We start from the raw sequence: 26138 nt of genomic DNA, 5'->3' as shown, positions 1-26138 counted from the left end.
TTTTGGAAGGTTATATGTTTCTAGGAATTTATCTGTTTCTTCTTTGTTGGCATATAATTTTTCATAGTAGTTTTTTGTAATTCTTTTTTGTGCGGTTGGTTATAATTTCTCTTTCATTTCTGATTTTATTCCTCTTTTTTCTTGATGCATCTGGCTAAAGATTTATCAATTTTGTTTCTCTTTTCAAAGAACTAGCTCTTAGTTCATTGATCTTTTCTATTTTTCTATGTCTCCATTTTATTTATTTCCTCTCTAGTCTTGATTATTTCTTTCCTTCTACCAACTTTGGGCTTTGTTTGTTCTCCTTTTTCTAGTTTCTAATTCGACGTAAGGTTTGATTGTTCATGTGAAATTTTTCTTGTTTCTTGAAGTAGACCCGTATTGCTATACACTGCCCTATTACAACTGCTTTTGCCGCATCCCCCAAATTTTGAACCAGTTTGTTTCCATCTTCACTTGTTTCCAGGTTTGTTTGTTTTTTTTAATTTTATCTTTGAGTTCCTCATTACGTCTCAGTTTCCTGTAGCCCTTGGGCTCTCCCAGATTTAAGTCCCACTGATGTTTAAAGCCAGATGTTACGGGAGTTCCATCTTACCAGGGTGGTGGGGGGCTACCTGATGTGGCCCTTGATCCCCTCACTCCTCAGAGAGGATCTCCATGCCCGTGACATGCCCCCCACTTGTAGGTCCCTGCACTGGGGGGTTGGTTCCCGACCATGTCTCTGCCTCTCCTACCCTTCTCCATGTGGCTTTTCCTTCCACCTTTAGCTGGGGAAGAGCTGTTCTGTTGGTTTTGGGGGCATTTTCCGAGGGAGGTGCTCTGGGTGTAGTTTGCAGCCTTGGTGTGTCCGTGGAGGAGGTGCACTGAGGATTCTACTCTACCGTCTTCCTAGACCAACAGACTACATTTTCTCATCGGTCTCCTGACTTCTTCCCAGAAGCTTTGGGGTTTTTCTCTTTTTAACTCTTTTTAGACTTTTGAGTTTAGTGCACAGAGTCAGCCCATTCACAGAAATCTAATGGAGGAAGCTAGAGAGCCTCAGAAGAGACGAAGTGGTGGGATTGAGGTCAGACAACTATAGAATCCAGCTGCAGCCTCCGCTGAATTGAGCACGGGACCCATTCCAGCGTGCACTCTGCAGCTTCTCTCTCCAGCCCTTGATGTTTTCACCAAGCCCTGGTGTTTCCAGGCAACGAAGGGCAAATGGAATGAACCTTCTAAAAGCAAGTGCTGTAGATTGCTGGGTTTTGCTTTGCTTTTGTCCCCCCATGTTATTTACGAGTGCTACCTCCACATTCACCCCTGTAGAGCTTTATTTGTCTACAGTCTCAGCCACTCAAGGGAATATTCTTGGATAGTCGCTGAAGTTAGTTTAGCTTCTCATGTAAATACTCTTCAGTGTATTCACTTTTCTCAAATGACTTTGCTGCACTGAAGACAAAATTCCGTATCTTACAAAATTTTCTTCTATAAAAACTTAACCTGTTTTGGAGGTGCTTGGAATGTTACCATATATATATATCTGATACCATGTACCCTATATGTGTATATCTGAGACTTCCTTTCCCCAGATTTCTTTTCCACTCAAAAATATCTCTAAGGTATTTATATCCCAGAGAAAGTTAAAGATAATTTGCAACGAGTAATTATCATTTTCCTTGGGGAAATAATCAGCAAGAAGTTTCTTTGTTGCTCTTTTCCCCCTTGGTAACTCTTATAGGACATAAAATCCAAAAAGTTCGCTCTCTTGTTAAACAGCCACCACGCAGTCCCTTAAGATGATCAGTCCATCTTTCTTTTCTGCTTTCCTTCTTCCCTCCCTCCCTCCCTTTCTTACTGAGATAGAACATGCAAGCGCACCATTACATGAAGTTTCACAACACGAAGGTACCCGTGCAGTTAGCATCCAGGTCTAGAAACACAGCATTGCTAGCACCCCCAGAATCCTCTGTCTGCTCCTGGCCCATTACTAACTTCCAGTTAAAGGTAACAATTATCCTACTCGATTTTATTCAGGAATAAATAACAAGGAAAATAACTGATGATATGCCTTGTAGAATGCCTTGTTGATCATTTTCTGTTTTTCCTCTTATTCTTTTGATGAACCCCTAAGAATTCAGCTGAATGATAATTGGGAGAAAAAGATACTAACTAACACCCCGTGGGGGTGTTTGTATTATTAGCCTCCGTTTTTGTCCTAAGTTAGAGGTTCATCTGTGAGCATTGAGGACTATAACCCACAAGCTCAGCAAGAGCCACTTCCCCCCATCGAAGGCCAAGCCAATCCCGATCATCCCTAACCAAAAATAAAAGTTTTCACCCACATTTTAGGGGTAGGACCTGGAATTAGTCCTCGCTTGGTTCCTGGGATTCCCAGGAGTGACCAGCTAGCCATGCCCAAGAAACTGTTGTCTTTCTGCCTGTTACCCATTGCACTGGTCCAGTCCACACGAGCCCCTTTCTGCCGTGGCTACCTCGTCCTCCCTCGCAGGTGGCTGCAACCATATTGTGTCTTAGCCCATTTCGCTGGGACCCACACACCCTGCCTCAAAAGTGTGGCACCCCGCATCAGCTAACTCCTCATGCACGAAGATATATCGTACAGCTCACAAAAAGATACCTCAGTGAGCAGAAGGGAACTGCTTTTGTAATAACCACCGCAACAAAGCCACCATTGAGATGTGTAGAGTCCTTTGCATCCTCTTACATGAGGTATCATAAATGTACGCACGTTTTCAGTTGTTCAACCAGCTGTGTTGACTTGGGAATTGTTAATACTCTTGTCATTCCAATGGAATTGGGATTTCAAATGACATTCAGGGAACTAGAACTGAGCTGTTCCACTTTATCTTAAGAAGGGTAAAGTTTTTACTTGATAGCCACCTCTTCTTGGAATGAGTATAATGCTGCAGATCACAGCTGGTTGTCATCCATCTCTTCCAGTGTCAGAAGAACTCCAAGTCTTGGGGCGCCTGGGTGGCTCAGTTGGTTAAGCGACTGCCTTCGGCTCAGGTCATGATCCTGGAGTCCTGGGATCGAGTCCCAGGATCGCGTCCCACATCGGGCTCCCTGCTCGGCAGGGAGTCTGCTTCTCCCTCTGACGCTCTTCCCTCTCGGGCTCTCTAGCTCTCATTCTCTCTCTCTCTCAAATAAATAAATAAAAAATCTTTAAAAAAAAGAACTCCAAGTCTTAAACATGGTGGCTGTGGGTTACATGAAAGAGAAGCATTTCCTGACCTGGATGTTAGATTTGATAACCTGCCTAGATTTGGAATTTCCATAATTCTTTTTTTTTTTTTTAAGATAGGGCACTGTTCCTGTTTCTTGTGTAGTGTTGGTGTGGTCTTGCTGCTGAAGTGCCAGGGTCTGCTTTACAGTGTGCTTCACGTTTCTGGAAAGGCCCGCGAGCTGCCATCTGTCTAGAAGCATCCGGGCTGTCTGAACTCTCCTGACGTTGTGAGTCGTTTAGACTGATTTTTTTCAACCAGATTTTGTAGTCTCAACCTGTTGCTCGTTTATACTTATAGATCAGAAGCTGCTCCTGTGCGGACGCCTGGGTGGCTCGGTCAGTTAAGCTTCAGTTAAGCCTTCAGCTCAGGTCATGAGTTCAGTTTCCTGGGATCGAGCCCCACATCGGGATCTCTGCTCAGCGGCGAGTCTGCTTCTCCCTCTTCCTCTCCCTCTGTGCTCTCTCACTCTCAATCTCTCAAATAAATAAAATCTTTAAACTCCAAAACACCTAGGTGACACTCAGCTGAAATACTGGGCACTTTCTTGGTTTTGTGAGACAGATGACCTCGTCACCCCTTTGGGTCTGTCTGGCCTCTCAGAATGCTTCTGAAGATCATGCAGATGAAGGAAAATGACATTTTGTATCATTAAAAAAAAAATGGTACAGGAGATAAGTGAGTAAAATGTTCTCACGTTTTAGGAAATGAAAGATTTCTCAAAACTTAAAAACTTTAGGCCTGAAGTAAATTTGTGAAGGAAGGCAGAGGAGGAGGAAGAAAGAAAAGAAAGAAAAAAGAAAAGGAAGGAAGGACAGCAAACATGATGTGCTTTGCTGTCGGGCAGAACTGCAATTTGCCCCTGACTCTGGCCCCAGTGATACTTCTTCCTGCTTTGGCTTCCTCATCTGTGAAATGGGTACAGTGCTACTTACGATGTATTGTCATTCTGAGAATTAAATAAGGAACTGCCCAGCACCAGGCACATTGTAGACACTCAACGAATTTTACCGCCCTCACTGCCCCCATTTTTGGAGCTTGATACGTCCCGGCACTCATATTTCAGGGACTTACATCCTGGTCATTCATTGAATGTTTGGCTTTCTATTTAAAATGTGGCCTTTCTGACGGAAACACCACTGCTTCCGGCCTCAGTTTCCTTTGAGGATGAAATGAGCTGTACATCGACGTTGCCTTTCGGAGCGAACACTGCCAGGTGTGGCGCGTGCTTGTCCCATTTTCACAGATGCCCTAGTGCTGAGCATGAACAATAAGCCATCAGCAAGCAGTCCCTGGAAAGAAAGTCCGGCTTTCCTTCTGCCACGTCACAGGTACCGTGAGAGATGGGTCGGGAGACGGGGTCTCAGATGACCTCTACATGCCAAAGAAAGGGGACTCCGTGTCGACAAGGGCTGGTTTTCCGAAGGCTGGCCCAGCTCCCTCCTTGTGCCCACTTCCCGGGGCCCGATGAGCTGATGAGCATCTGGTTCTAGTGCCTGAGACTTCCAGTGAACCGGACAGGGCATGGCCCCCACCTGTGTCTTTCCTCTTCTTTTTTAACATGCAGACCTCTTGAGAAAATATAAAATTACAGTGTTTCCCATTTCTGAAGCAGCATGCAGGCCCCATCAGGTAGCTCCAGAGTCTCCAAGGAGACTTTTTGAAGCCAAGAATGCAAATGATCAGCTTACCAGGAGGCCTGGCTCGTGCACATTCAGCCCGAAAACGGAGATGGGGCATTCTCAGACTTTTATGTAACACGGAGATGCTTAGCAGCTCTTAAAATCTGGTTGTGCTTGAGTCATGAAAACCAGAACGAAAAGGCATTATTACGGTTGTGTGTTGCCCTCAGCCAGAGATCCTTCCCCCAGGTAGACGTAATTGCAAAACAGGCTGGAGAATCCGACATTCCTGAAAGGCAGCGATTTGGGGGGGACGTTCTAGGGTCCACCTGGGTCACCCTGGACTCTGGCTAGAAGCCAGAAGAGGTTTGCTAGAAAGGGCCACAGGGTGGGGACTTGGCCTGCCAGAGTGTCCGTCATCCAGGTACACCGTGTGTGACGTGTGGACACCACCTCCTCATCTTTCCTATAAAACGAGCCATTTGACCTACCTCGTCGCTAGAGGCCAAGCTAGCTCAGAGGAACACAGGGAAAATCTAGATAAAGTGCTCAAATGAGGGGCTCCTGGGTGGCTCAGTCGTTAAGCGTCTGCCTTCGGCTCGGGTCATGATCCCAGGGTCCTGGGATCGAGCCCCACATCGGGCTCCCTGCTCCGCGGGAAGCCTGCTTCTCCCTCTCCCACTCCTCCCTGCTTGTGTTCCCTCTCTCGCTGTGTGTCTCTCTCTCTCTGTCAAATAGATAAAATCTTGAAAAAGAAAAACAAAAACAAAAACGCTCAAATGAGATTATGGGCCATTTGCTTCCAAACCCCTCAGGAAACCGCATGGGAAACTCTGATACCATGTTTTATTACACATTTCCACCTCCCTGTGTTCTTCAGAACTTCTTTATACACATGTGAGGAAGAACTCCACAAAGTCTCCCTCTCCCTATTGCAGTTTACCTTCATGCCATGTTCTCTTCACCCTTCCACCCCTACTCAAGTGCTGCCACTTCTGGTGGAGACACCCTAAATCACTTCCCAGGGCCGAGTCAAGCTGCTGCAGACTGGCGTTTGGTTTGGGCAGAGGGAGAGGAAGCAGTCCGGCGTCCACACCTTCAGAAAGAGCCGCCTCTTCACCGTCCGCTCACCTCTGCCCACTTCATTGTCTCCACGAGCTGCCTTCCTCTAAAGATTCTGTTTTCCTCATCACGGTTTACCAAGCATCTACTGGGGTTCCCACCAATTCCAGAGCAGAAGCTCCTTTTCCCTCGGGAAACCTCATAATCCTTGGGTATTTGATGTGCCAGCGAGGGTACTGTTGAGTATGAAGGGTTTGCTCTCCCTGAGAAGCCCTTCAAGTTGTGGGGTGTAGAGGGTATTAGCAGGAGTAAGCCGTGAGACCAGCCATCTAGGTTTTTAAGATCTTGGTTTGTCTTGGTGTACCTGTTGTTAAGGTTGTTAATTGGCGTCATACATCATGACGATCATGATGAGGGTTCCTCCTTGACCAGATAAATCTGGGAAATGCTGGGATATAGAAAGCTAATTGAGGGTGCCTGGGTGGCTCAGTCGGCTAAGCATCGGCCTTTGGCTCCGGTCATGACCTTAGGGTCCTGAGGTCGAGTCCCGCATCGGGCTCCCTGCTCAGCAGGGAGTCTGCTTCTCCCTCTGACCCTTCCCCCTCTCATGGGCTCTCTCTCTCATTCTCTCGCTCTCAAATAAAAAAATCTTTAAAAAAAGAAACCTAATTGAGTGGGTGGATTCGAGAATAAGATGTCTCGAAGCTTTTCATGTACCACCGGGTAGGCAGAAATTCCCCAGGGTTGGGAGCCCTTACGGCTTTTTTTCATGCGATTCTGTGAGTGGATTTGGGTGACACCGGGCCATTGCTGGTACCAAAATTAAATGGACACCCGGCAGTCTTGGGTGGTTTCTCCTCCGGCCTTCCTGCAAACCCAGAGGTGGATACCCATCTTCCCATAGTCTCATTCATATTCTCTGTCCTTGCACAGTTCGGAGATTAATGCTGCTTTTCCCACCCCTACAGAACATTGATATCACCAATTTCAGCAGCAGCTGGAGTGACGGCTTGGCCTTCTGTGCTCTCCTTCATACCTACCTGCCTGCCCACATCCCATATCAGGAGCTGAACAGTCAGGAGAAGGTAAGTCACCTGCCCAGTCACCCCTGGTTATCCTCTAGAACATGCAAGGGGAATTCCTATAATATCGTCCATCCTGCTGGGGTGGTGTTTATAGACCAGGAAATTAGGGTATTGGTACCAGGCAGACATAACTGAGTGTATGACAAGGCCGTAGGATCCCACCCTCGGGAAATACTTCTCAGTTGCCTCGTGGCCTGGAAAAATGGAGGGAAGACCAGTTTACTGTGACCGTCACCCATTTTTTGAGAGAAAGCCTTGATGAAATTTCACCTCCGTGGCTTTAAGACCTTGGCCAGCGTTTTCAGGACCAGAAGCACCAACGAAAGGATCTCGCTGCTCGGATAAGCTTGGGAAACGGTATATTATGTCACACTCTTAGAGATTCACAGTGCTCATTAGCACAGTAAAGACTTCAGGAACATGAGAGAAACCTGTGTGACTCTGTTTAACCCTACATATATCAGATCCACAGAATTTTTTAATACAATTACCTACAACAAGAGTTCGCAGAGTTTCCTGTTAAGGGCCAAATAGTGGACTTTGTGGGTCCACGGGTCTCTGTCACAGCTCCTCATCTACCATGGTAGTGCCCAAGTGGCCCGAGACGAGACGGATGGGCATGCTGTGTTCCAATAAAACTTTATTTACGCAAAGAGGCTGTGGGCCTGATTTGGTCTGCGGGCTATAGTTTGCCAAACCCTGACCTAGAACATCCTACAAAATCGTATCCACAGAGCGTACTTTGGAAAATGCTGTTCTGGGCCCTGCGCTCATTCTCTCCACAAGTATTTCTTGCCAAGCATCGTGCATAGTAATAAAGACAACAGTGAACAAAGTAGACCTGTTCTTTGCCCTCTGAAGTAGAGAGACAGGTCCACAAGCGAGTAAGCCTGTAACAGGTAATGTTATAAATAAATAAATTGCCGAAGAGCTGTGAGAGAAACCTCATGCCGTGGGAGTGAACAGGTTTCCTAATTTAGATCAGGAAGGCTGAGAAGGCCTCTCTGAGAGGCGATACTCTTCAGAACAAACCAGGAGCCAGTAATACAAAGAGCTGGGGGGAGCTTTCCAGAGCAAGGGAGCAGCCTGACCAAGAAAACACCTGGGTGTGGTCGGGGAACATGGAGGAAGACCCGCTGGCCGGAGTGCAGGGAGCGGGGAAGAGTGGCCTGTGATGGTTCTGGGGTCCAGACAGGGCCAGACCCTGCAGGGCTTCCACGGAGGGCTCTGGAAAGAAATCTGCCTCTTGCTCTAACCTCGGTGGGAAGTCACTGAAGGATTCTAAATGGTGGAGACGCACGACTCGTGTTTTTGAAAGATCTTTCTTGCTGTTATGTGAGAAGAAGAACTGGAAAAGGAACAAGAATGGGTGAGGCGCTACCGGATGGGAGGCTCTTGGAGTCATCAACGTTGAGGGCTTAGCATCCCTGACTCCAGCCATTTAGCTGTGGCGGGGGCGGTAGCATCTTGGATAGAAAGTTGGAGATAGATTCAGAACAGGTCTTAGATATAGAACCCGCTGGACTGAGTACCTGGTTGGCTGTGGGGGAAGACACGAGGAGAGGCGTGTCTAGCCTGACAGGTCATTTTCCAGGATGGGGAAGGAATAGAAATGCCGGAAAGTTCTGTCTTGATTATAAAGCCCAGCGCATGGTCATGGCCCCGATGGTGATAATAACTGAACAGAGTGATTTAATTTTCTGGAGTGTTAGGGTTCTCCAGAGAAACAGAAGTAATAGGGTGTGTGTGTGTGTGTGTGTGTGTGTGAGAAAGTTGAATGCCACAGTTTGGATCAGAAGGCAGTTTGCTGGCAGAACTCCCTCTTCTTCGAGGGAGATCAGGCTTTTTCTGTTAAGGCCTAACGCTATGGTGGGTGATGTGCTTTACCCAAAGTCTACCGATTTAAATGTTAATCTCATCTTAAAAATACCTTCACAGAAACATCTAGAATAATGTTTGGCCAAACATTTGGTACCATGACCTAGCCGTGTCGATACATAGAATTAACCATCACAGAGCATGTAAAAATCTCAAGACCTAAAATTTGTGTGTGGCGCCTTTGTTGGTAGTCCGTGAAGCAGGCTGGACGGGAGCATTAAACATTCGGAAAACAAAGCCAAAAAAGCTGTTCTGTTCTTAATCACGTTAAGTGGGAGATGTTCCTAAAGTATGCAGTGTGCCGTTTCAGGCAGGTGGTTGGATAATAAATGTGGAAATCAGAGGGGAGATCAGAGCTGGAAGGCAGATTCGGGAGTCATCAGGGAGTAGGTAAGTGCTGCCTAAGTGAATCGAAATGATGGAAAAGTTCTACATTTGCGCTATCCAACATGGTAGCCACTAGTCCATTGGGCCGTTAATGAATGTGGCTTTCAATGATTGGAAAATTGAATTTTTAATCTTAATTACTTTTGATTTAAATAGCCACGTGTCAGGTGTAGCTACCGTGTCCAACAGGGCGGGTATAGATGGTATTTAAAGCCATGAGAGTGGAGATCACCTTGGCCCTAGGTCCTAAGGGAAGCTCCAAAGAAAACCTCGTCTGTATCCAGACGTCTGCTCCCAGCGTTTCATTTCTGATACTTCTGTAAACAGATGGGGGGTTTTGCCCATACCGGGCAGTTCTGCAACACCAGCTGGGTATCCTCAAGTGTGACTCAGTTCTGACACTGTCCGCCTGGAACGAGCATCGGGTCCCACAGGTTAAGGGCTCGGGCCCACAAGAGTGTGCCCTCCACTTCAGACCCCAGTGACCATGTAGTTGTCACCTTGCTTCTGACTGATTGACTAAACCAGGGGTTCCCGTGACCCCTTCCTTAGGTTCAATTAATTTGCTAGAGTGGCTCACAGAACTCAGGAAAACAGTACTTACTAGGTTGCCAGTTTATTACAAAGGATATTGAAGGACACTAATGACCAGCTGGATGAGGAGCCCCCTAGGGTGAGGTCCAAAAGGGTCCTGAGCGCAAGAGCTTCTGTCCCCTTGGACCTTGGGGTGCACCACCCTCCCAACACACCTTTTCTGAACCCCATCCTTTTGAGCTTAATGGAGGCTTCCTTACACAGGCACGATTGATTAAACCATTGGCTATCGGTGATTGAACTCAGTCTCGAGTCTGGCTCCCCTCCCCGAGGTTGGGGTCAGGGGATATGGGCCTGAAAGTTCCAACCTTCTAATCACATGGCTGATTCCCCTAGCAGCTAGCCCCCATCCTTAGGTTATCTGGGGTTTTTTGAAAAATCAGCTCTTTAACATGAACTCGGGTGCGGTTGAAAGAGGTTTGTTGGGGCGCCTGGGTGGCTCAGTCGGTTGAGCATCAGCCTTCGGCTCAGGTCATGATCCCAGGGTCCTGGGATCGAGCCCACTTGTACTCTCGCTGTCTCTCCTTCTCTCTCTCTCAAATAAGTAAATAAAATCTTTAAAAAAAAAAAAAAAGATGTTGCAATCTTTTTAAAAAAAGAAAGAAAGAGGTTTGTTACGAGTAACAGGAGACATCTATTTCAACTTTGTTGTTCTGAAGCCATTTCTGGAACTGAGGACAAAAACCAGAGATTGTAACAAAAGATGCCTCTGTGGCTCTTATATGGGAAATGATAAGGGTTTTAGGAGCCCTGTGCCAGGAACCGTGGACAAAGACCAAATGTATATTTCTTGCTATAAATCACAATATCACAGAGGCATGGAGAGAAGGCTAAGGAACCTTGACTCCAGTGCTTGTCGTCTAGGGAGAGGATGACCCAGCAAAGGGAACCAGAGTGGAGCAGCCAGAGAGGAGGAGAGACAAGCTAGGGCCGTGTGGGGTACCCGCAGCCTGTGCATCAAGCCCCTCGCAGCAGAGCCCACCTCCAGCAGTGACCTCCGTGTCCCTTCTCTTCGCTTTTTGCAGCCTCTGTCTTTGCCATGTGATATTATGAAGATAATTGAGTCAAGAGTGGGCATAAAACAATTCAGAATCATCGGAGGACCTCACTAAAACTGTCGTAAATAGAAGTCTCTGCACTTACGCACACCCTATCTAAAACAGGAATCTTCCTGAAGGTGTGAAATGTTTGTCTGCTCCTATGCAAAGCATACCTAGGCTCTTCGTCCTCAGATCACTCTGGATCTGTTGGAAAATAACGAACCTAAAAGTGTTTGCTTTCACACGTTGAATCATGAGCACTGCTTCCTTATGAAAGTGTGTTGTCTTGCCGTGGGTGGCCATGGTTCCCACACACCACACGGCCCAGCTGCCCTGGTCACTGGCTGCACATTTGGAAACATGCAACACCCAGACGCCACCGTTTACTCACTTCCCGTTGTCCTTGTGGTACAGGGGCCCGTGGTCTCTACGTGTAGGGTTGAATGTCTTCCCCCTAATCTAGGATGCTGTTTTCAGGGAGCACCCAGGTCAGATTGTGGAAGACTGCGGGTCTGTGAGATTAATGATAGCCCGGGAAGTTCAGAAATCATGAGCTGTTCCATCTGCCCAGACGGATGTAATGAAACCAAGTCGGTTGGACATCAGTGTTAAATAGGGAATTTCTGATAAAACTAACAAGGACGTCTTGGAAGACATTAAAGAGACGTGAGTTACAGTCAGTGGAAGGTTTGGGCATTTTTTTCAATAGAAAGCGTATTTATCTGTCAGCCCATGAAACTTCCACGTAGGCTACTCAGATTCATGTGATAGAATGGAGTGTTTTCGTGTCAGTGTCTGAAACAAAATTTTAACATGAGAGGAGAAATTTTCTGGACGTGGGATGCTTTCTGCTGTCAGTTTTAGGTGAGATGCGCTGTTAGTGGGGCCAGCACCAAGATCTCTACCAGGGGCTGACGCTATCCTGGGGCTGGAAGGGCTCTGGGAACCTCTCGGTTCCTCCCTGGGCACACTCCCCCCTGCTCCCTGTAAGTGGCAGCTTTCTCCACCCCCCACCCCCTGGCCTCGCGGGGGCCTGACACCGTTGCAGTGAAAGAATTAGATAACAGTGCTTGGTCATAATAGTCTATGCAGGTAAAAGTGTGAGAAAATGGACACTTACACACTATTGCTGGAATTGAAAATTGGTGCAGCCTTCCTTTTTTTTAAGTAGGCTCCATGCCCAGTATGGGGCTCGAACTCACAACCCTGAGATTAAGAGTCCCATGCTCCACCAACTGAGCCAGCCAGGTGTCCCAGGTGTAGCATTTTAGAAAACAAGTTGGCATTGCCTATCAAATGCCATGACTTCTGGAATAATGGTAGCCGAAAAACTGGCTTACAAGCCCCCTTCCCCCTCAAAACTAATCAAAAGGAACTTTAAAATAAGCACAAAATAGGAGACAGCTGCCACAAGTTTGGGCCCAATTAAAGGAAACCAGGAGCCAACTTAGAGCTCCTGTCTCAGCAGAACAGAAAGCGGTGGTATGGAAACAAGCATATCGTTTCTAGTTCATGCCCATAAATTTCCCTTAATTTGGAGGAAGAGGGTTGGTGGCTTGGGCGAGATGACCACAGATCAACAGCTTTCACAGGCCTCGGCCACAGCCTGGGAGAAAACATGCACAGCCTTGTCTTTCTCTTTTTCCATGACCTGGTGCCTAGAGCAGAGAGTTTGCTTCAGTCTCAGGGCAGGGCCCACCCACCTCCAGGAACCAGATGTGCACCCAAGGACAGAGGGCGGAGGCTATGCGGAAATGGAAAAAGGGATAAAATTATGTATCAAATCCAAATGCATAAAATCCAAATGCATAAAATCATGAAATTCTACTGGGGAACATAAAACGTGAATACTACTTACAGGAACATGACTCTCTTGATTAAACTTAATATACCAATCTAATTAAATTTTGATGTTATCCTAATGACTCTCAAGGGAACTGTGGAGGGAAGGAGGCAGGATTAAGTGATCCTTAAGTTCATCCAGGTGAGGAAACATCCAAAGAGCCAGAAAGAGTCTCAAGAAGAAGCTGCAAATTCGGGCTAAATGTGGAATGGTGCCTTTAGAATTCTAGGAGGAAATGGCATATATAGCACCGTGATAAAACAACTCTTGACACACAACAGAATGTGCAGGTCGTAAATTGTGGCAAAGTAAAAAGTAACTGAACACATATTTATCTCTGATAGTCAGGAATCAATCAGTAATGTCATTTTAATTATTTAACCTGTCAATCATTTTCTTCCTTGGACTGAAACGCTGTTTGCATATTTGACTTAAAATTTTAAGTGTTTTATAATAGTAGCTCATCTATATCGGAGTGTCATTTAGTGTTCTTTCCTGGCAAAAACTATACATTTTTATATTTATTTTTATTTTTTTCAAAAGCTATGTGTTTTTAGTTGATAATTCCAGTCTCTGTCCTTCTAACCTAGAAAAGGAATCTCTTGTTGGCATTTGAAGCAGCCGAAAGTGTAGGCATCAAACCCAGCCTGGTAAGTATCCTATTTTATATCCTTGTGACACCTTATTCTACTTATAGGAGAAAGAACTTTATGCCATCTACTGAACAATTTCTTACAGAACATTAAAATCCATTTGCTAAAGATCTGTTACTCGTGATCCCGAATATGAAAATATTATTGGGGCACCTGGGTGGCTCAGTCGGTTCAGCATCTGACTCTTGATCTCAGCTCAGGTCTCAATTCTCAGGGTTGTGAGTTCAAGCCCCACATTGGGCTATGCACTGGGTGTGGAGCCTACTTCAAAAAAAAAAAAAAAAAATTTTTTTTTAATTCAGTTAGTCTAACCACATATGATTTAGAGTTTTTTCAGAGATTTCATTGTGGATAAATTTCATATCTGGAAGCACGTTGGACTGAATTATTAAAGCTCTTTTGTTCAAGTCACCTAGAAATCTGGATAAAATGTAATTATAAAAATACCAACACATAGATGTGGTCAGAAGAAAGAATGGGAAATGGCCAGATGTCAGAAATCCAAAGGGAAGTGAAAACCAGAGCCACGAGGCATAAACTAAGACTGGCAAGCCTCAGAAGTGGGTCTGGGAGTGCTGGCAGAGGGCTCATAGTAAAAGGCTCCCTAATGGGTATAGGTTTTATTTAATGCCCACACAAGAACAAGAGACAAGGTGCTGAGCTCCCTTAAACAGAACATTAGTACTGAGACCCTTGCACAAAACCCAAGGTCACAAAATGATGTTCTTCTTAGTGAAGGGGAAAATAAACAACTCTACCTGCCAGTCAAGGGAAGTGATATGGAAGCTTGGTTTCCACCTTGGATTGTGTGTGTGTGTGTGTGTGTGTGTGTGTGTGTGTGCGTGTGTGTGTCCAAATAAAGGAAAATCTGCAAGAAAAGAAAACTGGGCCAGATGAGGTTTGGAGTTCAAATTTATATCTGTGCTGCAAGAAGCCCCTAGTTTATACTGTGTGAGGCACATAGCTTCAGTGGTACAATGGCCACTGAAAATACATTCACAATCCAAAATTACAAAACACTCAAGAAAATTATCTAATTGACCTAATCAGCAGATAGAGGAAAAAGAGGATCCGCTACCAGAATGTGGGATAATAAAATAATAAGAAAGAGACTACAAAAGACTATGTTTAAACATATTAAAGAGGTAAAAGAGGAAATAAAAATCATAAGGACCGGGGTACTATTAAAAAAAAAGATTTGGAAAAAGAATCAAATGAAACTAGTAGAAATAAAAATTAGAAATTAAAAAAGCCCCTTGGATTGAAAAACTGATAGCAGAAAAGAGAACTACTGAGCTGGAAAACAGAACTAAGGACGTTATCCAGAACATGAAACAGACATTTAAAAAGTGGAAAATATAATAGAGGAATTGTATTAGTATGTATTGAGATTCAAGAAATGGGGGGATGCCTGGGTGGTTCAGTCTGTTGGGCGTTCAACTCTTGATTTTGACTCAGGTCATGAGACCCCCTCTGCCCTTACCCCCCCACACACACCCCCACATACACTCAGGTACATGTGTGTGCTCTCTCTCACTCTCTCTCAAATACATAAATAAAATCTTTTTTAAAAAACAAATTCAAGAAATGGAAAACCCAACTAACAGTTGCTTAAACCATAAAGCTGTTAATTTTATTTTTTTTTAATGAGAAGTCCAGAAGTAGTTTCAGGATTGGTTCACTGTTCAGTATTGTAATCAAGGACTCCAGAGTGTGTCCTGTCTACACTCCACCATCTTTAATCTGTTGGCTCTTTGTCCTCATGTCCTCTGTGGTTGAACATGGCTGCCATGCTCCAGACATCACTCCCATCTGCTGGACAGGAAGGAGGGGGAAAGGATGGAACAAGTGCCTCATATCTTCCCCCCCCCTTTTTTTTTTTCAGAGAGAGAGACAAAGTGAGAGAGGGAACACAAGCCGGGGGGGGTGGGAGAGGGAGAAGCAGGCTTTCCGTGGAGCAGGGAGCCCGATGCGGGGCTCGATCCCAGGACCCTGGGATCATGACCTGAGCCGAAGGCAGACACCTAACGACTGAGCCACCCGGGCGCCCCCTATCTTCCCCCTTTGATAAGGAAATCAAAAGGCTTCCCAGAGCCCCTCAGTTCATTGGCAGTACTCTGTTACGTGGTCACCCCAGCTGCAAGGGAATTTGAGAAAGTAAGCAATTTATATTCTCCATTCTCTTTAGTGGGAAGCCTACAAGGGATAGAGAGGTTCGGAATGACTATTAGATTAACCAACTGATAGTGTCTGTTGCAGAGCTTAAGCGAATGGAAGATAAAATCAGACAATTTCTAAGTCCCATGGCCAATGGGAATTCCAGAAGAAGAGGAAAGAAAGAATGGGAGAGAGAATATTTGAAGAAATGGTGCCTGAAATTTTTCCAGAATGATGAAAGACCATAGATTCTTAATGAACCTCAAACAAGATGAATCACGCACAATACCTATCCAGACACATCATAACAGAACTGCATAAAAAATAAAGAGAAGACAGATAATCTATAAATAATTTCTACTAATAATAAAAACACAACTTAGTAGAAAATTATCAAAGGCTAGAATAGGCAAACCATGAGTGGCTCATAAACATTTAAAAAGACGTTCAGTCTCATGAGTGATTGGGAAAATCCAAATGAAGGCACAGTGAGCCACAGGTCTGTAACCCTCAGGGGATGTGGGGAATCTGAGAAATGAAAAAGCAAAAAAGGTCCAGCTGTCATAGAGACGTCGGTACTATGAACAGTGTTACACCAATATGTTTAAAACAGAATGAGCAATTTTCTAAAGAAATGTAAATATATTTCTTCAAATACTAAACGTAAGTATTTCTCCAAAACTCACTCAAAACGAAATAGAACCTTACCCATTAAAGAAATCGACTTCATTGTTTAAAAATGTAGTCATGCACGCAAAAAATCCCAGTAAGTCCAAATTCTATGAAACTTTTTAAGAAACAGATGTCCCTGTCACATAAATAAGAGGCTAGAGAATTTAGAAAGGAGGTGACACACATGTCTGGCCAAGATGGGGTAAAAAGAACCTGATTTATCTTCCCTTCTGAAACACTGAACAGCTAACAAGTAACAGATAATTAACGTAAAGAATCCAAGAAAAAAATGAGAACTTGTTAGACGATAGTATACACAGAATATGTTTTTCTTTGTCGTGTTACAGCTAAAATTTGCTTCTTTTTTAATTTAACGTTTTTTCCCTAAAGTTTATCTGACATAAGGCAGGACTTCGTGAAAGCTAGGAATGAGATCATCTTGTTGAACCAATTGTCAGAGCCAGCAGTTTCATATTTACAGATGTCTGTGAGGAGATACTGACAAGCATAATAATTAATCTCAAAAGCATTTAGGGATGTTTGTGAGCAATTTAACTAGCTTGTGCCATCAACAAAACAGAAACTTCCTGCATTATGAAATTTGCTTTGCCGTACCTTGATGTGGACTGAAAAATAGTTCTTGATTACACATGATACTTATAAAATATATAGTCAGAACTGGCAGCAGTAATAACCCCAGGTCTTTGATCAAAGTCTATTGTAAAATTAGTGAGGGGGAAAAAATTCACTTACAGTTGTAGTTCCAAGGAAATACAGGTTTCTGGGTGTGGCATATTAGCAAGGATGAGATTATTTTTTAAATGAAAGCTTGACATGTTCTCCCAATTTTAGAATGCATTCCTTTTCAGCCACAGTGGGACAGAGAGGTTTAGCCCATCATATCACAAGTGTGAGCAACTCCTCACAGAAGGAACTGGTTAAAGAGGACAGGTGCCATCATGGCCGTTACCGGAAGAACAGCCAGAATGTGTGTCCTCCGAGCGTTGAGGTGTTTCTGTCCTGGTGAAGGGAAGACCCTCGTGCTGAATCATACAGTCTGTGAGGGTGTTGCCTGTGGGGTAAGCCACCCGAACAGTCACTACACACAGAGATCAGGACGGGGAGGTCTTTACAACTCTGGAGTTTAAGAGGATATCAGAATGATTCCTTAGGCGTAACTGAGCCTGTTCTGCAGTACAAACTTTATGAAGGCTACTTAGAGTTGATTTGAGTTTAATAGTATGGAAAGTATTTTTTCATGTTGACTATGCGCCAAGCATTTTCTTTTTTTGTTGTTTTTTAAGATTTTATTTATTTATTTAGAGAGAGCGAGCACACGTAAGCAGGGGGAGGGGAAGAGGGAGAGGGAGAAAGAGAGAAGCAGACTCCGTGCTGAGCGCAGAGCCTGACACAGGACTTAATCCTGCAACCCTGAGATCATGACCCGAGCTGAAATTAGGAGTCGGACACTTAACCAACTGAGCCACCCAGGCGCCCCCAGTCGTTTTCCATGGGTTGACTCATTGAGCGCTCTCAGGAATCCTGTGGAGACAGATGCTCCTGTAGGTGGGACACTGAGGCAGGTGCAGTTCCGTAAAAGGTCACACATTAGTGATTAGCAAAGGCAAGAGTCAAGCAGGCCGGCCTCCTCCAGAGCCCACATCTTACCTCCTTCATGACCCTGCATCCAAGACAGCCATGCCTACCTTTTGGGCTCTTAATGCACAATTTACTCATAGTACTATATAGCTCATGCAGCATTACATTGTAATTTATCTGATTATAGGATTTAATCTCCATCCCCCGCAAGACCATGAGCTCCCAAGGGCAGGAAGCCTTATCTTTTTTTTTTTCAATTATTCTTATTGTGGTAAAATAGATATAACATGATCTGAGCATCTGTCACTTGGTCAATACCACACTGTCCTGATTCATACAACTTGATCATGAAATCAAGTCTTCCAACCTTATTCTTCTTTTTAGAATTTCTTTGGTTGTCCTAGTACCTTTGCTTTATAAATTTTAGATCAGTTTGTCAATATCTACCCCCCCCCCCAAAAAAAAAAACCCTGCTGGGACTTTGATTGGGATTGTGTTGTATCCATAGATCAGATTGGGAAGAATTGACATTTTTGTCAATACTCAGTCTTCCTATCCATGAACATACAATACTCTCCATTTATTTAGAGCTTCTTGATTTTTTCCATCATTGCTTTGTAGTTTTCTGCATATAGTGTTTTATAAACAAGTTTTCTGCATATATATCCTTTATTAAAATTTAATGCCATTTAAATGGTTTGGTTTGGTTTCCCATGTCTGTTACTCATTGATGGCATATAATGGGAAAACTATTGACTGAGATCTTGCTAGACTTGCATATTAGTTCCAACGGGTTTTTTGGTAGCCTGGAGTTCTTTACATAGACAATCATGTCCTCTGCAAATAAAGACAGGTTTAGTCCTACCTTTCCAATCTGTATGCCTTTTGTTTCTTTTTCTTGCCTTATTGCATTAGCTAGAACTTCTGGTACAGTGTTGAGTGGGAAAGATGAGAGAACACATGCTTGCCTTGTTCTTTTCTCCTGATCTTAGTGGGAAAGTGTGCAGTCCCTCACCATTAAGTTTGAGGTCAGCTGTTGGCTTTTGTATGTTATCTTTTATTAAGTAAAAGAAATACCCTTCTATTTTTCTAGCTTTGGGGGAGTTTTTATCATGAATAGTTGTGGAATTTTGTAAACAGGCCTACCTCACTTGTGTTTCACTGTATTGAGCTTCACGGATACTACATTTTTTCTGTGACAATCCTGCATCAAGCAAGTCTATCACCTCCATTTTGCCAACAGCACATGTTCACTTTGTGTCTCTGTGTCACGTTTTGGTAATTCTTAGAATTATTATTTATAATTACATTGTATTTGTGATAGTGCTCTGTCATCAGTGATTACACTTTGCTGAAAGCTTAAATGATGGTTAGCATTTTTTTAGCAAGAAAATATTTTTTAATTAAGGAATGTACAGTTGACCTTGTCGCACAGAGGCTGGGGGCACCAACCCCCCCCCAGGCAGTCGAAAAATCTCTGTATAACTTTTGACTCCCCAGAAACTTTGCTAATATCCTACTGTTGAGCAGAAGCTTTACTGATAATGTAAACAATCGATTAATAAATATTTTTTATGCTTCGTATATTACATACTGTATTCTTAAGGTAGAGGAAAAATATGTGTTTTTTAATTTTTTTTTAAGATTTTTTAAAATTTATTTATTCATGAGAGGCAGAGAGAGAGAGGCAGAGGCAGAGGGAGAAGCAGGCTTCCAGGGAGCCCAATGCGGAACTCAATCCCACGACCCCGGGATCATGACCTGAGCCGAAGGCAGATGCTTAACCGACTGAGCCACCCAGGCGCCCAGGGAAAAATATGTTATTAAGAAAATCATAAGGAAGAGAAAATATACATATAGTACCATACTCTATTTATCCAAAAAAAAAACCCACACATAAGTGGATCCACACGGTTCAAGCTTGTGTTGTGTGAGAGTCAAATGTACCTTGTTGGGCTTTTTTAGACATATGCTGTTGCAGACATATTAGACTACCGTATAGTGAAAACGTAAGTTTTATGCACTGGAAACTCAAAAAATTCATTTGACTTATATATGCTGTGTTGGCTTTATTGTGGTGGTCTGGAACCGAACCCACGAATATCTTCAAGGTATATGTGTAAATGCTTTTTCTGCATCTGTTGATAATATCATATGATTTTTCTTATTAAGTCTGTTCATATGAATAACACTGATGGATGTTGAGCCTGTGTTGCATTCCTGACATGGACCCCACTTGATCATGATTCAATTTGCTAATATTTGTTAAGGATTTTTGTGTCTGTGTCCATGTGGGAAGTGGGTAGCTTTCTCGTCATGTTTCTGTCTGCTTTGGTATTAGGGCGATGCTGGCTTCACAGAATGAGTGAGGAAGTGTGCCTCCTCTTCTATTTCCTGGAAGAGAATGTGCAGAATTGGTATTATTTCTTCCTTGAGTATTTGGCAGAATTTTCCAGTGAAACCATCTGGGCCTGGTTCTTTCTATCTTGAAAGGTTTTCAGCTACTAATACAAATAAATGTCATGCAGCCTCAGATTTGGGGTCAGGCAGCATACTGTCCCTTCTCCTGAAACATGCTACAATATTTCTTCAAATGTGTGTGTTGACAATGGACCAAAATAGTTTTAATGTTACTACTGTCAGATTCAGGCACCTGATGAGGTAGTCTGAGTAGAGCTGTGAATATTGATCGGACTCCCGTGTCCTCTCTGAGACAGAAGACACATCCTTGCCAGTGATAGGCTGGTCATTTTTTTTTAGCACAGTCAAGAAGCAAAACTCGTAAAAGATATTTAGGTGTCGTGGAAACAAAATAAATGGCCGGTTACAGGTCTCATTTCTGTCACCATCCAAGAACAGATATGCTAAGTAAGTTCAACCTTGCTTTTCCACCGCATCCCTGCTCCTGGCTTTACATCAGAGTCCTTTCCTACTGTTCTCTCGTGAACACAAAAGAATCCAAATTCAACCGCCAAGTGAATTATTTAATACGTTCAGCGGCAGACATTTTGGGAACAGTTGACTGGCTGCTTGATAGAGAGCAGCCAGCCCTCCTGCCTGTCACGCTCTGGTCTCTACTGTCTCATTGCTGATCGCCTACGAAACTAGGGGAGAAAGAGCAACAACAACAAACGTTAAATGGTCTAACACTTAATTCTTTTTTTTTTTTTAAGATATTATTTATTTATTTATTTGACAGAGAGATAGAGAGCGCAAGTAGGCAGAGCAGCAGGCAGAGGGAAAGGGAGAAGCAGGCTCTCTGCTGAGCAGGGAGCCCGATGTGGGGCTCGATCCCAGGACCCTGGCATCATGACCTGAGCCGAAGGCAGACGCTTAGCTGACTGAGCCACCCAGGCGCCCCATCTAACACTGAATTCTGATAAGACAGTGTCTGCATGTTCCGTTGGTTCAGGGCTTTTGTGGTCATCCCACTCATGAGAGTTCATCTCAAGCCACAAATTCAACAACACGCCACGACGATGCTTTCTGCAAAGTCTGTAACGTGAAGAAGTGAACACAGGCTACATGTCGCATTAGTTGTCATGTCAACTGTGGGGCAGCCACTCCTTGGACTGTGAGCCTTGCCTACCATGACAGCCAGGGACACATCACAGCAGCTTGTGAAGTTGTGTATGGAAAACGTTAAGTGGAAAAGCACAGAGGGGCGCCTGGGCGGCTCAGTCACTTGAGCGTCCGACTCTCGATTTCGGCTCAGGTCATGATCTCAGGCTCCTGGGATCGAGCCCCCCATCAGGCTTAACGCTGGGTATGGAGCCTGCTTGAGATTCTCTCTCTCCCTCTCCTTCGGCCCCTCCCACCACCCCCCTTAAAAAAATAATAAAATAAAAGCACAGAGCACATACTAATACGTATGTCCACATGATGGAAGTGTGGAGAACATAGGTGCACATTCCAGTATAACTTAGAAAAATGGAAATCATCCTATGATAATGGAGTTAGGGATGACTTTCTCTTTACGAAATTTTTTTAATGCTGTCATGTTATTAAGGTAAAGGGGCAGGAAGTCATGTTTAATGTTTCTTAAAGGGGACAGTATCTCGGGATGCCCTGGTGGCTCAATCGGTTAAGCATCTCCCTTCAGCTTGGGTTGTGATCCCGGGGTCCTGGGACCCAGCCACACGTTGGGCTCCCTGTTCAGCGGGGAGTCTGCTTCTCCCTCTCCCTCTGCCCCTCCCCCCCTCATGCTCTCTCTCACTATCCTCTCTCAAATAAACAAAATCTTTAAGAAAAATTTTAAGGGATGGCATATCCTGATTAAATAGGAATAAAACACTTTTCTATTAACTTAAATCACATTTAACACCACTTCAGTGTTGCCTACACTTTCTGTCCAAGCAGGTGGAAGAGGGTTTCTAGGCAACACCAGCCCCAACCTGGAGCCAAGGCCTTCTGTGGGAAGGTGGGGGCGGTCTGTGGTGTCCCCAGCGTGACCTGTTCTTTTCTCCTGCAGGAGCTCAGTGAGATGCTGTACACAGACCGGCCCGACTGGCAGAGCGTGATGCAGTACGTGGCCCAGATCTACAAGTACTTTGAGACGTAAAGCCCAAGGGCCCAAGAGACACCGCCCGCCCTGGCCTGCAGCTGGTCCTCGAAGCACCTGGTCACTTTCCACAGGCCCTGCTCCATCCACCACCGCCCACAGCACTCCATCCAGGGGGACCAACACGCAAACAAGAAACGGAACGGGGTTCTGCCCCAGATCCGCTTTAAATCCAGATGCATTTTGAGCGTCAGCTGGGGAAGCTTTGCTCCCCGCACTGGCCTCCGTCCTTCAGCCCAGGCTCCCTCCACGAGAACCCAGTAGGACATCTCGGGTCACGCGGTGCAATTTCACCCGTGAGCTGCCGAGATCCACCACCAACAGCACTTCCAAAGCAGTCGTCTTTTCACTAAAAACCGGGGTTCCTGCCTTTAGAAAAACTCTGCCCTTGCCACCACCCACCCCCTCCAAAAAAGAAACACACAGCAAAACGCAAAAAGACAAACATTTTGGTCTCGCGCCGCCTGGAAACCTACAAGCCCTGCTTTTTGGGGAAACGTGCTTGCGTGCTAGATAACAGTTGTGACACCTAGAACTTGATCACGCTTTTTAGATCTCGCTGTCGCTGATTGGAATCTCTGGGTGGAGAAGAGGTGTGAGAATACAAAGCAGCCCCTGGGTGGCTGGCTGCAGTGTCCCCCCGCAGGGTGGTCCGCAGACGGAGTGTGCATCTGTGTGTCCGTGCTGAAAGGGAGACATCAGCCACTGTCGCCCCCTCCCTTTGTGTGTCGTCGTCCCCCCCGCTTCATTCCCATTCCCCTTCGTGAAAGCCCACACACATTCGGCCCGGTGCAGAACGTTCCTCACTTGCCCACCCAGGTCTTCGTGTGTTTGCACGCTCAGGCCGAAGAGGTGTGTATGTCTGGGGATCCTGGGCAGACAGCAAGTGTAAACACTATTTCAACTCTGGACTTGGGTTTTAGTGCCCCATCAGGCCCTTTGCATTTGCAGGGCCGAAGCAAGCCCTGAGGGGGTGGGCAGAGATGGCTCTACGTCTGCTCTCCTGTAAGGGCCGACAGCAGAGCTCCCGCCAGAACCGCCCCGGGGCGGGGAGAGGGGGCTCAGAAGTGCAAGTGGGCACCCCTGGCAGGTGTTCGTGGTGGGCACATGGGTGCACGTTGCATAGCCCATGAAGGTGTGGCTCCCCTGGGCCGTCAGGTGACTCGTCAGCAGCAAAGGGCTGCGCTGTCCTCGGTCACTGGCAGTTACGGGATGGCTGCTCGGTGGCCCCGGGCCCTGTCCCAGAAGAGGCATGTGTTAGCCCCTCCCTCCAGACCACCTCGGGAGAGGCAGCTGCTGGGCTCTGCGGAGGGATCATCCCTCCTTCTCAAGGCGCCACCCATCGCCTGCTGAGGGTTCTCCTTTGTGGCCCCAGGTCAGAACCTTCCAGGGAGCTGGTTCAAAGCACACACCCCTGGCCTGCTCCATCCGTTGAATCAGAGCATCTGGAACAATGGGAGCGGGGATCTAGTCTGTATATTTTCAGAGTTCCCCTGACAACCCCTGAGAGGAGAGACCGCCTTTGATCTCGCTCCCCAGGTTGGGGCCGTGAGCGCAGGTTGGGGCTGGGCAGTTTGGTAAAGCGCCCCCCCCCATGGCTCCTTTGTTTTCACATGGGAGTTAGAGGCAGTCTGAACAAATTTAATTTACTCCTTCCTGATGCACATATCCAAATGGAAAGTACTCCCGTTGTGTTACTTCACGCATCTGTCCTTTGTTGACATAACTGATGAGTTTTCATTACCCCGGAGCTTCTGCCTTGCTCTCCATTGCAGTGGGGGAAGGTAATATCCCGAGGAGTTGGGTTGAGCTGTCGGTCGATGTGTTTAATCTGGAATTTACTGCAGGGTTTGTGTGGGAGAGGCAGTTGAGGTGCTTGGGATACCTGGAGGGGGTGTTCAGCATTATTGACGCCGTTTTTAGTGATTACTGTAAATGAGTCAGGTGATCCAGCTCTGGGCCAAGCAGTGTCTACGCAGTGGTGGCGGCGGTGGTGTTCTTTCCCCTCGCCCTACACTGAGCCTGCTCCCTTTAGGGGAAAAAGAAGGAAAGAAATGTCCTATAAAAGAAAGGTCATGTGTGATTTATTTTTATAACTCAAAGAAGCTCCTTGGGTACCATTTTCTTTGCCAGTGGGCATGCTTCTAGAAGGGGAAGCATGTGTCCTGCTCATAGAAACACAAGTGGTGTTAGGGGCCCGTCTGGCCCTGCCGGGTCCAGGGAGAGGGACCGAAGGTGGCTGGGCTGCAGGACCTGGCCTTCCAGCACTTAGGGGACCCGGCGGGGGGGATGCTCCTCTGGCCCCGGGGCTGGGCCACAGGATGGGGTTTTCAGATCCATTTTTAGCCAGAGCGCTCCAACCACAAGGTGAACGTGGAAAATTGATCAATTGAGGAAACAGGGTCGTGTCAGCCAATTGTACCATTTCTAGTTTTCTGTCCCGAGACTTGCAATATCCACTTTTGTTCTCACCTCCCTTCAGCCAGTAGTCATTTAAAGTCGTGCGGTGGGTCTGCAGACCGCCCCCCCCCTTTTTTAATGCATTGTTCTTCTAGAAAAGATAGATGCAAAATGCCAGACCCAAAAGAGTGGAGTTTTTTAAAGACCTAGAGAGACGTCCATGGTTTTCATCATTGTGAGGTCTTCCATGGACGGGGGCTCTGTTGGCTGAGGGTTAGCACCATGGCCCTGCTCCCCGGGGTTCTCGTTCTGAGCAACCCGGCAAACACCCACTTCTCTTGTCCTGTGCCTTCTCACTTCAGAAATGAGGTTAGTCTCTGGTTTTCGTTCTTCATTCAGCTATTGTTTTGGAGCTTTTGTTGAGACCATCCGAAGCATCCCAAAGCAATTAGCCATCTAGAGGTGACGAATATCTGCAGGGTTCTGTTCCCCCAGACGACACTGGCCATTTCTCTGAAGCTCCTTCTCCCACTTCCCCATGCGGGGGCGGAGGGCGGGTGTCTCACTGGCCTGTGGAAGGAGGGGACGCGGGCCCTTCTCTGCACACCCACTTGCCAAATCTAGCTGCAGCTTCTCCCATTCCCAAGCTTGCGTGCCATTTTGAGATGAGCCCCCGAGGACGCGCAGTAAGAGACATAGAGCCTAACTACCTTTTTAAAAAAGTATTTTTAATATCTCCTTTGCCCACGTTCCCTGGGTGTTTCACTTTTCTTGACCCAGGTTAGACTTTGGCTAAGACTGGAACATCCTCCGTAGCTCCCTAATTTTAACTACATTAGTTGGATGCAGTTGATACATCTGTGGCCTCGTTTCTACAAAGAGCACACCCAGGACGTGACATGCCAACATGGATGTATTTAACTATTAACATGGAAGTGTATGCTGTATGACTGTGTAATATTTCTAATAAATATATTTTGTTTCGGTCTGATTGTGAATTTTTCCCAGTGACATTTACTGTTTCTGACCTTTGTCAGAATGCCTAAGCCGCCATTCCAACTAGCACCTTCTCGTCTTTTATTCCTCGTTGGGCCGTGGTCCCCACTGAGCTGCTCCTGCCGGCGGCGTTACTGGAAGTTTCTGGAAAGGACTGGGGTCCCGATGGCTTTTCCGCCTCTTCACATTCTGAGTCCTCTTGCTGGGACTGCAGTCACTGGGGCGAGTGACCGTTCAGGGCCGACACGGGGTGCTGCAGAGCTGTGCAGATGAGCCCGGACCAGGCCTGGAAACCAGAGGCAGGGAGGGCGCCAAGGTTGAAGAGGCGGGGTTCATGTGAACTTGAACAGACGCGGGATGCC

General features: G+C 45.8%; 1 protein-coding gene across 6 annotated transcripts in view; it reads left to right on the top strand.

Annotated features, from left to right (window-relative positions):
* SPECC1 (sperm antigen with calponin homology and coiled-coil domains 1) overlaps positions 1 to 25778 on the top strand; it is a 270576-nt gene extending 244798 nt beyond the window's left edge. For all 6 annotated transcript variants that reach the window (XM_073881771.1, XM_025864041.2, XM_025864042.2 and 3 more), the window contains 3 exons: positions 6880 to 6996; positions 13329 to 13388; positions 22291 to 25778. In XM_073881771.1, the coding sequence (XP_073737872.1) occupies positions 6880 to 6996; positions 13329 to 13388; positions 22291 to 22380 (267 nt within the window). In that variant the 3' untranslated portion in view covers positions 22381 to 25778. The remainder of the gene's footprint in view (positions 1 to 6879; positions 6997 to 13328; positions 13389 to 22290) is intronic.
* The last annotated feature ends 360 nt before the right edge of the window (positions 25779 to 26138 follow it).

This window comes from Callorhinus ursinus, unplaced genomic scaffold (assembly GCF_003265705.2).
Source record: "Callorhinus ursinus isolate GAN/ISIS: 27379988/994484 unplaced genomic scaffold, GSC_fseal_2.0 scaffold43, whole genome shotgun sequence".
NCBI classification, from domain to species: domain Eukaryota; kingdom Metazoa; phylum Chordata; class Mammalia; order Carnivora; family Otariidae; genus Callorhinus; species Callorhinus ursinus.
The sequence above is the reverse complement of the archived record's forward strand: the minus strand, read 5'-3'. Positions and strand labels throughout refer to the sequence as shown.